This window comes from Coregonus lavaretus (assembly GCF_964263955.1).
Source record: "Coregonus lavaretus genome assembly, chromosome: 21".
In the NCBI taxonomy this organism is placed as follows: domain Eukaryota; kingdom Metazoa; phylum Chordata; class Actinopteri; order Salmoniformes; family Salmonidae; genus Coregonus; species Coregonus lavaretus.
This window is the reverse complement of record NC_140008.1, coordinates 10,147,668-10,162,251: the sequence shown is the minus strand read 5'-3', so window position 1 is coordinate 10,162,251 and position 14,584 is coordinate 10,147,668. Positions and strand designations below refer to the sequence as shown.

General features: G+C 38.6%; 1 protein-coding gene across 1 annotated transcript in view; it reads right to left on the bottom strand.

The window, feature by feature from the left end:
• The window catches only part of LOC311148748 (phosphatidylinositol phosphatase PTPRQ-like), a 118,892-nt gene that overhangs the window by 27,065 nt on the left and 77,243 nt on the right, over positions 1 to 14,584 (bottom strand). The window contains exons 24-28 of the mRNA XM_084185717.1: positions 10,306 to 10,566; positions 6,892 to 7,152; positions 6,402 to 6,662; positions 2,988 to 3,248; positions 2,498 to 2,758 (exon numbers count right to left, since the gene is read on the bottom strand). Of these exons, the coding sequence (XP_084041843.1) occupies positions 2,498 to 2,758; positions 2,988 to 3,248; positions 6,402 to 6,662; positions 6,892 to 7,152; positions 10,306 to 10,566 (1,305 nt within the window). The remainder of the gene's footprint in view (positions 1 to 2,497; positions 2,759 to 2,987; positions 3,249 to 6,401; positions 6,663 to 6,891; positions 7,153 to 10,305; positions 10,567 to 14,584) is intronic.

Sequence of the window (14,584 nt, the reverse complement as noted above, 5' to 3'; positions counted from 1 at the left end):
GTATGCAGGCCATGGAAGAATTGGGACATTTTCAGCTTCCAGGAATTGGGTACAAATCCTTGCGACATGGGGCCGTGCATTATCATACTGAAACATGAGGTGATGGTGGCGGATGAATGGCACGACAATGGGCCTCAGGATCTCGTCATTCAAGTTGCCATCGATAAAATGCAATTGTGTTTGTTGTCAGTAGCTTATGCCTGCCCATATCATAACCCCACCGCCACCATGGAGTACATTGACATCAAAAAATAGCTCGCCCACGTGACACCATACACGCTGTCTGCCATCTGCCCGGTACAGTTGAAACCAGGAATCATCTGTGAAGAGCACACTTCTCCAGCGTGCCAGTGGCCATCGAAGGTGAGCATTTGCGAATTGAAGTTGGTAACGACGCCGAACTGCAGTCAGATCAAGACCCTAGAGAGGACGACGACCATGAAGATGACCTTCCCTGAGACGGTTTCGGACAGTTTGTGCAGAAATTCTTCGGTTGTGCAAACCCACAGTTTCATCAGCTGTCTCAGACGATCCCGCAGGTGAAAAAGGCAGATGTGGAGGTCCTGGGCTGTAGTGGCTATAAGTTGTCTGCGGTTGTGAGGTCGGTTGGAAGTACTGCCAAATTCTCTAAACCGACGTTGGAGGTGGCTTATGGTAGAGAAATGAAGATTCAATTCTCTGGCAAAAGCTCTGGTGGACATTCCTGTAGTCAGCATGCCAAACTTGAGACATTTCTGGCATAGTGTCGTGTGACAAAACTGCACATTTTAGTGGCCTTTTATTGTCACCAGCACAAGGTGCACCTGTGTAATGATTATGCTGTTTAATCAGCTTCTTACAGCAGCTGTACAGATAACTAATCCAAAGGGCATTGACTTCTCAAACACGGCAGAAACACAACACAATATGATGCACAATAACCTTATTAATTCAGCCACTTACTTTGATAACTACCAAATGAAACATAAGGGTCACGTTAATGCAGAATTCTTCGTTTTTCAAGCAGGAAAAAAATATAAAACGAAAAAGAAATATCTTGCTGCGTTTTATAAACGCAGATCTAAAATGATTCTTATTGTAATTTCTGCTCGGCATCAAACAAATATTGTGCTTCAGTTGAACACGAACAGGCATTCTATCAGCAGACAGTGTTCTGACTGATGTGCAGATACATTTCTCCAGTACTTTTCTCGGTGTAGCCAGCCTACTTTTCTTTGATTCACTTTAAGAAAAACATTAGGAAATGTAGCTGGCTACATTCTTTCTATGATAAACATTAGAAATATGATGGCCTTGCATAGTTTTTGCAAAAAAAAGACCTTATTTTTCATTGTAAGCCCTTTTAACCTGCTTGTGTTGCTGCTAGCCAAAAAGCGTTGCACTTCTGTTCTCATCTGATGGAAATGAAGCTATATTCTGCCGAATGTGTTGGACTAATGTATTTTCTGTGAAGGAAAACTACAGTTACAGGTCCCTGATCACTCTGTTGAAGCAAAAAACAACTGTTGACTTTCAATATAAAACGCAACCCCTGTCAATACACGGCTGGACTCACCTGCGCCTGCTGTCTCCAGTTGTGCTATTTACAAACAAACACGTGACTTGCTCAACAGTTCTGGGGAACTACGGTAATCTTAATAATGTAACACAATGTAACAGGTGAAATTAAGAATGCAATCTGCTTAATTTTCTAACACATTGCACAAGTTGACTGCAGGTATTTACTTAAAAAGTATCTACAAATATTAAAATGTATAGAAAAACTTCAAATAAATAGTTTCAACGGTATTGAAAAACCATCCCGTATGGCTATTTCATAATACCCCGGTATACGGTAAATACAGTATACCGCAAAAGCCTACACAGACATCAGTATTAAAAGTCCAATGCTGCCATTTCTATCTCAATATCAAATCATTTCTGGGTAACAATTAAGTACCTTACTTTGATTGTTTTCAATTAAAATGGTCAAAAATGAATAAAAATAGCTTTTTAGCAAAGAGCAATTTCTCAAGCAAGAATTGAGCTAGGACTGTCTGGGAGAGGTCTGAATGGGGAGGGGAAAACTGAAAACTAGCTGTTATTGGCAGAGAGGGTTGGAACTCTTTCTTATTGGTCTTTTTAAAAATTTACCGCCTGGTGATGTCACACGGCAGGCCAAAACTCCATCCCACCAAAACAGAAAGACATTTTAGGCGGTCTTTTCAAACAGCTCCTACACTAAAAGGGAATTATCATAATTTTCAAATTTTCAGAGTATTATTCCACCCTCATAGTGTGGAAATATATACAGTATATAAAACACAGGAAAATCACATTTGTGACTACACAGGCCCTTTAAAGGCCCCAATATACACTGTCCAGAGGGATGGATCAGCCTCTAGACATGAAAAATGTCCATTAATACCAAGAGTTCCGCTACTCAAGAACATCAGATACAGAATGTTGCATGAAGCAGTTAAGAAATAAAGCCCAGACAATTTAAACTTAATCTTACTTGTAAAGAGTGAAACACTGATCGTTTTGCCTTCAGTCATCTCATCTCCAGCCACTGCAGTGACCCTGAATGTGTACTTCACTCCAGCAGTCAGCTCAGTTACGTTAAAGGCTGTCTCCTTGGTAGTTGTATTCATATCTCTAACGCCACCAGTCCATTCTACTCTATAGAAGGATCTGTTTCCCAATGGTTCAATCCAGCTCAGAGACACAGATGATGTTGTGATTTCAGAGACAGTGAGGTTCCTGATGACTTCAGGTTCTGTGCATGCAATAAATGTACATTTTGGGAGAAGACCATACCATTAGATTACTTAGTACCTACCTACAGTACTCTATTACAGGATTCCATCACTTCTGGTTCCAAAAAAGAAAGAGGACTTTACCCTTCCTCTTATTGCCCTCTCATTGTTCAATACAGATATTAACATAATCATTACATGGTTCCACTTCAGAGAAAACATTAACACCATTCCAATGAAAAGGCTTACTTGTAAAGAGTGCTTTCTCCTGAGCATTTCCTTTAGTTATATTATCACCAGCCACTGCAGTGACCTTGAATGTGTACTTCACTCCAGCAGTTAGCTCAGTTACATTAAAGGCTGTCTCATTGGTAGTTGTATTCATATCTCTACCGCCATTAGTCCATTCTATTCTATAGAAGGATCTGTTTCCCAACGGCTCAATCCAGCTCAGAGACACAGATGATGTTGTGATTTCAGTGACAGTGAGGTTTCTGATGATTGCGGGCTCTGTGCGTGTAAGAAAGAGGGTTTGAGGGACAAAAGACAATAGGGTGTCTTCAAACATTGACATTGCAGGCTGACTTGTGCAATCCAGCACACATTGTAAGAGAGTATGTGTAAATCTGGACAAAACAATGGCACTAAACACTAGTCTTTGATAAAAATATAATCAAATAAACAAGAAGAACTTCTGAACAAAGATATCAAATACAACATGCAGTTTTTCCCCTATATTCATTTAACAAATTGTTGCCGCCATTCCAAAGAACATAATTAAATAAAATATATACAGTGAGCTCCCAAAGTATTGGAATAGTGAAAATGTTTGTGTTGTTTCGGCTCTGTACTCCAGCAAATTGGATTTGCAATGATGCAATGACTATGAGGTTAAGGTGCAGACTGTCAGCTTTAATTTGAGGGTATTTTCATCTATATCGGGTGAACCGTTGAAGAATTACAGCACTTTTTGTATATAGTCTCCCCATTTTAGGAGACCAAAAGTATTGGGACAAATTCAATTATATTTGTATTAAAGTAGTAAAACGTTAAGCATTTGGTCCCATATTTATAGCACGCAATTGCTACATCAAGCTTGTGAATCTTCAAGTTTGTTGGATGTGTTTGCTGTTTGTTTTGGTTGTGTTTCAGATTATTTTGTACCTAATACAAATTAATGGTGAATAATGTATTGGTGAATTACACGTAAGGGTCGCGTTAATGCAGAATTCTTTGTTTTTCAAGCAGGAAAAAAATATAAAACGAAAAATAAATATCTTGCTGCGTTTTATAAACGCAGACCTAAAATGATTCTTATTGTAATTTCTGCTCGGCATCAACCAAATATTGTGCTTCAGTTGAACACGAACAGGCATTCTATCAGCAGACAGTGTTCTGACTGATGTGCAGATACTTTTCTCCAGTACTTTTCTCGGTGTAGCCAGCCTACTTTTCTTTGGTGAAATGCAAGATTCACTTTAAGAAAAACATTAGGAAATGTAGCTGGCTACATTCTTTCTATGATAAACATTAGAAATATGATGGCCTTGCATAGTTTTTGCAAAAAAAAGACCTTATTTTTCATTGTAAGCCCTTTTAACCTGCTTGTGTTGCTGCTAGCCAAAAAGCGTTGCACTTCTGTTCTCATCTGATGGAAATGAAGCTATATTCTGCCGAATGTGTTGGACTAATGTATTTTCTGTGAAGGAAAACTACAGTTACACGTCCCTGATCACTCTGTTGAAGCAAAAAACAACTGTTGACTTTCAATATAAAACGCAACCCCTGTCAATACACAGCTGGACTCACCTGCACCTGCTGTCTCCAGTTGTGCTATTTACAAACAAACACGTGACTGGCTCAACAGTTCTGGGGAACTACGGTAATCTTAATAATGTAACACAATGTGACAGGTGAAATTAAGAATGCAATCTGAAGAATTACAGCACTTTTTGTATATAGTCTCCCCATTTTAGGAGACCAAAAGTATTGGGACAAATTCAATTATATTTGAATTAAAGTAGTAAAACGTTAAGCATTTGGTCCCATATTTATAGCACGCAATTGCTACATCAAGCTTGTGAATCTTCAAGTTTGTTGGATGTGTTTGCTGTTTGTTTTGGTTGTGTTTCAGATTATTTTGTACCTAATACAAATTAATGGTGAATAATGTATTGGTGAATTACACGTAAGGGTCGCGTTAATGCAGAATTCTTCGTTTTTCAAGCAGGAAAAATATATAAAACGAAAAAGAAATATCTTGCTGCGTTTTATGAACGCAGACCTAAAATTATTCTTATTGTAATTTCTGCTCGGCATCAAACAAATATTGTGCTTCAGTTGAACACGAACAGGCATTCTATCAGCAGACAGTGTTCTGACTGATGTGTAGATACTTTTCTCCAGTACTTTTCTCGGTGTAGCCAGCCCACTTTTCTATGGTGAAATGCAAGATTCACTTCAAGAAAAACATTAGGAAATGTAGCTGGCTACATTCTTTCTATGATAAACATTAGAAATATGATGGCCTTGCATAGTTTTTGCAAAAAAAAGACCTCATTTTTCATTGAATGTGTTGGACTAATGTATTTTCTGTGAAGGAAAACTATAGTTACACGTCCCTGATCACTCTGTTGAAGCAAAAAACAACTGTTGACTTTCAATATAAAACGCAACCCCTGTCAATACACAGCTGGACTCACCTGCGCCTGCTGTCTCCAGTTGTGCTATTTACAAACAAACACGTGACTGGCTCAACAGTTCTGGGGAACTACGGTAATCTTAATAATGTAACACAATGTGACAGGTGAAATTAAGAATGCAATCTGCTTAATTTTCTAACACATTGCACAAGTTGACTGCAGGTATTTACTTAAAAAGTATCTACAAATATTAAAATGTATAGAAAAACTTCAAATAAATAGTTTCAACGGTATTGAAAAACCATCCCGTGGCTATTTCATAATACCCCGGTATACGGTAAATACGGTATACCGCAAAAGCCTACACTAGACAATATTATATCTTCAAAGACATCAGTATTAAAAGTCCAATGCTGCCATTTCTATCTCAATATCAAATCATTTCTGGGTAACAATTAAGTACCTTACTTTGATTGTTTTCAATTAAAATGGTCAAAAATGAATAAAAATAGCTTCTTAGCAAAGAGCAATTTCTCAAGCAAGAATTGAGCTAGGATTGTCTGGGAGAGATCTGAATGGGGAGGGGAAAACGGAAAACTAGCTGTTATTTGCAGAGAGGGTTGGAACTCTTTCTTATTGGTCTTTTAACAAATGTACCGCCTGGTGATGTCACACGGCAGGCCAAAACTCCATCCCACCAAAACAGAAAGACATTTCAGGCGGTCTTTTCAAACAGCTCCTACACTAAAAGGGAATTATCATAATTTTCACATTTTCAGAGTATTATTCCACTCTCATAGTGTGGAAATATATACAGTATATAAAACACAGGAAAATCACATTTGTGACTACACAGGCCCTTTAAAGGCCCCAATATACACTACCCAGAGGGATGGATCAGCCTCTAGACATGAAAAATGTCCATTAATACCGAGAGTTCCGCTACTCAAGAACATCAGATACAGAATGTTGCATGAAGCAGTTAAGAAATAAAGCCCAGACAATTTAAACTTCATCTTACTTGTAAAGAGTGAAACACTGATCGTTTTGCCTTCAGTCATCTCATCTCCAGCCACTGCAGTGACCCTGAATGTGTACTTCACTCCAGCAGTCAGCTCAGTTACGTTAAAGGCTGTCTCCTTGGTAGTTGAAATCATATCTCTAACGCCAACAGTCCATTCTACTCTATAGAAGGATCTGTTTCCCAATGGTTCAATCCAGCTCAGAGACACAGATGATGTTGTGATTTCAGAGACAGTGAGGTTCCTGATGACTTCAGGTTCTGTGCATGCAAGAAATGTACATTTTGGGAGAAGACCATACCATTAGATTACTTAGTACCTACCTACAGTACTCTATTACAGGATTCCATCACTTCTGGTTCCAAAAAAGAAAGAGGACTTTACCCTTCCTCTTATTGCCCTCTCATTGTTCAATACAGATATTAACATAATCATTACATGGTTCCACTTCAGAGAAAACATTAACACCATTCCAATGAAAAGGCTTACTTGTAAAGAGTGCTTTCTCCTGAGCATTTCCTTTAGTTATATTATCACCAGCCACTGCAGTGACCTTGAATGTGTACTTCACTCCAGCAGTTAGCTCAGTTACATTAAAGGCTGTCTCATTGGTAGTTGTATTCATATCTCTACCGCCATTAGTCCATTCTATTCTATAGAAGGATCTGTTTCCCAACGGCTCAATCCAGCTCAGAGACACAGATGATGTTGTGATTTCAGTGACAGTGAGGTTTCTGATGATTGCGGGCTCTGTGCGTGTAAGAAAGAGGGTTTGAGGGACAAAAGACAATAGGGTGTCTTCAAACATTGACATTGCAGGCTGACTTGTGCAATCCAGCACACATTGTAAGAGAGTATGTGTAAATCTGGACAAAACAATGGCACTAAACACTAGTCTTTGATAAAAATATAATCAAATAAACAAGAAGAACTTCTGAACAAAGATATCAAATACAACATGCAGTTTTTCCCCTATATTCATTTAACAAATTGTTGCCGCCATTCCAAAGAACATAATTAAATAAAATATATACAGTGAGCTCCCAAAGTATTGGAATAGTGAAAATGTTTGTGTTGTTTCGGCTCTGTACTCCAGCAAATTGGATTTGCAATGATGCAATGACTATGAGGTTAAGGTGCAGACTGTCAGCTTTAATTTGAGGGTATTTTCATCTATATCGGGTGAACCGTTGAAGAATTACAGCACTTTTTGTATATAGTCTCCCCATTTTAGGAGACCAAAAGTATTGGGACAAATTCAATTATATTTGTATTAAAGTAGTAAAACGTTAAGCATTTGGTCCCATATTTATAGCACGCAATTGCTACATCAAGCTTGTGAATCTTCAAGTTTGTTGGATGTGTTTGCTGTTTGTTTTGGTTGTGTTTCAGATTATTTTGTACCTAATACAAATTAATGGTGAATAATGTATTGGTGAATTACACGTAAGGGTCGCGTTAATGCAGAATTCTTCGTTTTTCAAGCAGGAAAAAAATATAAAACGAAAAATAAATATCTTGCTGCGTTTTATAAACGCAGACCTAAAATGATTCTTATTGTAATTTCTGCTCGGCATCAACCAAATATTGTGCTTCAGTTGAACACGAACAGGCATTCTATCAGCAGACAGTGTTCTGACTGATGTGCAGATACTTTTCTCCAGTACTTTTCTCGGTGTAGCCAGCCTACTTTTCTTTGGTGAAATGCAAGATTCACTTTAAGAAAAACATTAGGAAATGTAGCTGGCTACATTCTTTCTATGATAAACATTAGAAATATGATGGCCTTGCATAGTTTTTGCAAAAAAAAGACCTTATTTTTCATTGTAAGCCCTTTTAACCTGCTTGTGTTGCTGCTAGCCAAAAAGCGTTGCACTTCTGTTCTCATCTGATGGAAATGAAGCTATATTCTGCCGAATGTGTTGGACTAATGTATTTTCTGTGAAGGAAAACTACAGTTACACGTCCCTGATCACTCTGTTGAAGCAAAAAACAACTGTTGACTTTCAATATAAAACGCAACCCCTGTCAATACACAGCTGGACTCACCTGCGCCTGCTGTCTCCAGTTGTGCTATTTACAAACAAACACGTGACTGGCTCAACAGTTCTGGGGAACTACGGTAATCTTAATAATGTAACACAATGTGACAGGTGAAATTAAGAATGCAATCTGAAGAATTACAGCACTTTTTGTATATAGTCTCCCCATTTTAGGAGACCAAAAGTATTGGGACAAATTCAATTATATTTGAATTAAAGTAGTAAAACGTTAAGCATTTGGTCCCATATTTATAGCACGCAATTGCTACATCAAGCTTGTGAATCTTCAAGTTTGTTGGATGTGTTTGCTGTTTGTTTTGGTTGTGTTTCAGATTATTTTGTACCTAATACAAATTAATGGTGAATAATGTATTGGTGAATTACACGTAAGGGTCGCGTTAATGCAGAATTCTTCGTTTTTCAAGCAGGAAAAATATATAAAACGAAAAAGAAATATCTTGCTGCGTTTTATGAACGCAGACCTAAAATTATTCTTATTGTAATTTCTGCTCGGCATCAAACAAATATTGTGCTTCAGTTGAACACGAACAGGCATTCTATCAGCAGACAGTGTTCTGACTGATGTGTAGATACTTTTCTCCAGTACTTTTCTCGGTGTAGCCAGCCCACTTTTCTATGGTGAAATGCAAGATTCACTTCAAGAAAAACATTAGGAAATGTAGCTGGCTACATTCTTTCTATGATAAACATTAGAAATATGATGGCCTTGCATAGTTTTTGCAAAAAAAAGACCTCATTTTTCATTGAATGTGTTGGACTAATGTATTTTCTGTGAAGGAAAACTATAGTTACACGTCCCTGATCACTCTGTTGAAGCAAAAAACAACTGTTGACTTTCAATATAAAACGCAACCCCTGTCAATACACAGCTGGACTCACCTGCGCCTGCTGTCTCCAGTTGTGCTATTTACAAACAAACACGTGACTGGCTCAACAGTTCTGGGGAACTACGGTAATCTTAATAATGTAACACAATGTGACAGGTGAAATTAAGAATGCAATCTGCTTAATTTTCTAACACATTGCACAAGTTGACTGCAGGTATTTACTTAAAAAGTATCTACAAATATTAAAATGTATAGAAAAACTTCAAATAAATAGTTTCAACGGTATTGAAAAACCATCCCGTGGCTATTTCATAATACCCCGGTATACGGTAAATACGGTATACCGCAAAATCCTACACTAGACAATATTATATCTTCAAAGACATCAGTATTAAAAGTCCAATGCTGCCATTTCTATCTCAATATCAAATCATTTCTGGGTAACAATTAAGTACCTTACTTTGATTGTTTTCAATTAAAATGGTCAAAAATGAATAAAAATAGCTTCTTAGCAAAGAGCAATTTCTCAAGCAAGAATTGAGCTAGGACTGTCTGGGAGAGATCTGAATGGGGAGGGGAAAACTGAAAACTAGCTGTTATTTGCAGAGAGGGTTGGAACTCTTTCTTATTGGTCTTTTAACAAATGTACCGCCTGGTGATGTCACACGGCAGGCCAAAACTCCATCCCACCAAAACAGAAAGACATTTCAGGCGGTCTTTTCAAACAGCTCCTACACTAAAAGGGAATTATCATAATTTTCACATTTTCAGAGTATTATTCCACTCTCATAGTGTGGAAATATATACAGTATATAAAACACAGGAAAATCACATTTGTGACTACACAGGCCCTTTAAAGGCCCCAATATACACTACCCAGAGGGATGGATCAGCCTCTAGACATGAAAAATGTCCATTAATACCGAGAGTTCCGCTACTCAAGAACATCAGATACAGAATGTTGCATGAAGCAGTTAAGAAATAAAGCCCAGACAATTTAAACTTCATCTTACTTGTAAAGAGTGAAACACTGATCGTTTTGCCTTCAGTCATCTCATCTCCAGCCACTGCAGTGACCCTGAATGTGTACTTCACTCCAGCAGTCAGCTCAGTTACGTTAAAGGCTGTCTCCTTGGTAGTTGTATTCATATCTCTAACGTCACCAGTCCATTCTACTCTATAGAAGGATCTGTTTCCCAATGGTTCAATCCAGCTCAGAGACACAGATGATGTTGTGATTTCAGAGACAGTGAGGTTCCTGATGACTTCAGGTTCTGTGCATGCAAGAAATGTACATTTTGGGAGAAGACCATACCATTAGGTTACTTAGTACCTACCTACAGTACTCTATTACAGGATTCCATCACTTCTGGTTCCAAAAAAGAAAGAGGACTTTACCCTTCCTCTTATTGCCCTCTCATTGTTCAATACAGATATTAACATAATCATTACATGGTTCCACTTCAGAGAAAACATTAACACCATTCCAATGAAAAGGCTTACTTGTAAAGAGTGCTTTCTCCTGACCATTTCCTTTAGTTATATTATCACCAGCCACTGCAGTGACCTTGAATGTGTACTTCACTCCAGCAGTTAGCTCAGTTACATTAAAGGCTGTCTCATTGGTAGTTGTATTCATATCTTCGGATGGGGCCACAGTGTCTCCGGACCGCTCCTGTCTCAGCCTCCAGTATTTATGCTGCAGTAGTTTATGTGTCGGGGGGCTGGGGTTAGTTGGTTATACCTGGAGTACTTCTCCTGTCTTATCCAGTGTCCTGTGTGAATTTAAGTATGCTCTCTCTAATTCTCTCGTTCTCTCTTTCTCTCTGAGAACCTGAGCCCTAGGACCATACGTCAGGACTACCGGGCATGATGACACCCTGCTGCCCCCAGTCCGCCTGGCCTTGCTGCTATTCCAGTTTCAACTGTTCTGCCTGCGGCTACGAAACCCCTACCTGTCCCAGACCTGCTGTTTTCAACTCTAAATGATCGGCTATGAAAAGCCAACTGAGAGACCTGAGCCCTAGGACCATACGTCGGGACTACCGGCCGTGGTGACTCCTTGCTATCCCCAGTCCGCCTGGCCTTGCTGCTATTCCAGTTTAAACTGTTCTGCCTGCGGTTATGGAACCCCTACCTGTCCCAGACCTGCTGTTTTAAACTCTAATGATCGGCTATGAAAAGCCAACTGAGATTTATTCCTGATTATTATTTGACCATGCTTGTCACTTATGAACATTTTTGAACATCTTGGCATGGTTCTGTTATAATCTCCACCCGGCACAGCCAGAAGAGGACTGGCCACCCCTCATAGCCTGGTTCCTCTCTAGGTTTCTTCCTAGGTTTTGCCTTTCTAGGGAGTTTTTCCTAGCCACCGTGCTTCTACACCTGCATTACTAGCTGTTTGGGGTTTTAGGCTGGGTTTCTGTACAGCACTTCGAGATATTAGCTGATGTAAGAAGGGCTATATAAAATAAAATTGATTGATTGATTGATTGATCTCTACCGCCATTAGTCCATTCTATTCTATAGAAGGATCTGTTTCCCAACGGCTCAATCCAGCTCAGAGACACAGATGATGTTGTGATTTCAGAGACAGTGAGGTTTCTGATGATTGCGGGCTCTGTGCGTGTAAGAAAGAGGGTTTGAGGGACAAAAGACAATAGGGTGTCTTCAAACATTGACATTGCTGGCTGACTTGTGCAATCCAGCACACATTGTAAGAGAGTATGTGTAAATCTGGACAAAACAATGGCACTAAACACTAGTCTTTGATACAAATACCATCAAATAAACAAGAAGAACTTCTGAACAAATATATCAAATACAACATGCAGTGTTTCCCCTATATTAATTTAACAAATTGTTGCCGCCATTCCAAAGAATATAATTTGCAGTTGAATGCAGATAAACATATTTCCTAAAATATTCCGGATCAGTTGGAGTCTACACTCCCTTCTCAAGAGAGAATTATGTGAACCAAAACTACAGTGACTGACGGATATACTGGTTAAAAATTATGGGTAATCCTTCAGTAGTCTTATCAGCAGCGACTGCAGTAAGCATGAGTCTGTACTGCACTCCAGCAGTCAGCTCAGTTACATTAAAGGCTGTCTCATTGGTAGTTCTATTCAATTCTCTACTGCCATCGGTCCACTCTATTCTATGGAAGGAGATGTTTCCCAATGGTTCAATCCAGTTTAGAGACACAGATGATGTTGTGATTTCAGAGACAGAGAGGTTCCTGATGACTTCAGTTTCTACGTGAGCAAGAAAGGTGATTTTAGGGGATACTAGACTAGGGTTGGGCGGTATCCAGATTTTCATATCATCATAACGGCCTTCTCTCATGCCGGAATTTACGGTATTGCTGGCTTAGTACACAAGAGGGAGCAAAAAAAAAAAAGAAGCTAATTGGGAGTCTATTACCAGAATGCTAACAGAATTAGCACAAATAATAGCGAATTTACATGGAGGATGCTAGCTAAATATGTTAACGAGAACAAACATACAAAAAAAATAATATGAAAAGACAGTCCAGATCATGAAGTTATACACACATATATATATATATATATATATATATTGGTGCTACTGAAAGTAATTAATTGGTGACTTTGGACATTTACAAGTGAATTTGTACGAGAGAAATTGTGCAAATGAACAGAACTGGCTCTGGAGCAGCATGCGTACATGCTGTGTCTGTGTGCAGTCTGGAGTCGCTAGGGCAACGGAACTGCCTGATCTGCTCAAAGAAGATGGGGGAGGAGCAGACTGGCCGATGGGGGAGGAGCAGACGGGCCGAGAACGGAGAGGAGGAAAAACTCAAGGAAATCAAAAGATAGCTGTGGCAGCTGTACAGATAACTAATCCAAAGGGCTTTGACTTCTCAAACACGGCAGAAACACAACACAATATAATGCACAATCACCTTATTAAAACAGCAACTTACTTTGATAACTAGCTAATTAAACATAAGGGTCGCGTTAATGCAGAATTCTTCGTTTTTCAAGCAGGAAAAAAATATAAAACGAAAAAGAAATATCTTGCTGCGTTTTATAAACGCAGATCTAAAATGATTCTTATTGTAATTTCTGCTCGGCATCAAACAAATATTGTGCTCCAGTTGAACACGAACAGGCATTCTATCAGCAGACAGTGTTCTGACTGATGTGCAGATACTTTTCTCCAGTACTTTTCTCGGTGTAGCCAGCCTACTTTTCTTTGATTCACTTTAAGAAAAACATTAGGAAATGTAGCTGGCTACATTCTTTCTATGATAAACATTAGAAATATGATGGCCTTGCATAGTTCTTGCAAAAAAAAGACCTAATTTTTCATTGTAAGCCCTTTTAACCTGCTTGTGTTGCTGCTAGCCAAATAGCGTTGCACTTCTGTTCTCATCTGATGGAAATGAAGCTATATTCTGCCGAATGTGTTGGACTAATGTATTTTCTGTGAAGGAAAACTATAGCTACACGTCCCTGATCACTCTGTTGAAGCAAAAAACAACTGTTGACTTTCAATATAAAACATAACCCCTGTCAATACACAGCTGGAATCACCTGCACCTGCTGTCTCCAGTTGCGATATTTACAAACAAACACGTGACTGGCTCAACAGTTCTGGGGAACTACGGTAATCTTAATAATGTAACACAATGTGACAGGTGAAATTAAGAATGCAATCTGCTTAATTTTCTAACACATTGCACAAGTTGACTGCAGGTATTTACTTAAAAAGTATCTACAAATATTAAAATGTATAGAAAAACTTCAAATAAATAGTTTCAACGGTATTGAAAAACCATCCCGTGGCTATTTCATAATACCCCGGTATACGGTAAATACGGTATACCGCAAAAGCCTACACTAGACAATATTATATCTTCAAAGACATCAGTATTAAAAGTCCAATGCTGCCATTTCTATCTCAATATCAAATCATTTCTGGGTAACAATTAAGTACCTTACTTTGATTGTTTTCAATTAAAATGGTCAAAAATCAATAAAAATAGCTTCTTAGCAAAGAGCAATTTCTCAAGCAAGATTTGAGCTAGGACTGTCTGGGAGAGGTCTGAATGGGGAGGGGAAAACTGAAAACTAGCTGTTATTGGCAGAGAGGGTTGGAACTCTTTCTTATTGGTCTTTTAACAAATGTACCGCCTTGTGATGTCACACGGCAGGCCAAAACTCCATCCCACCAAAACAGAAAGACATTTCAGGCGGTCTTTTCAAACAGCTCCTACACTAAAAGGGAATTATCATAATTTTCACATTTTCAGAGTATTAT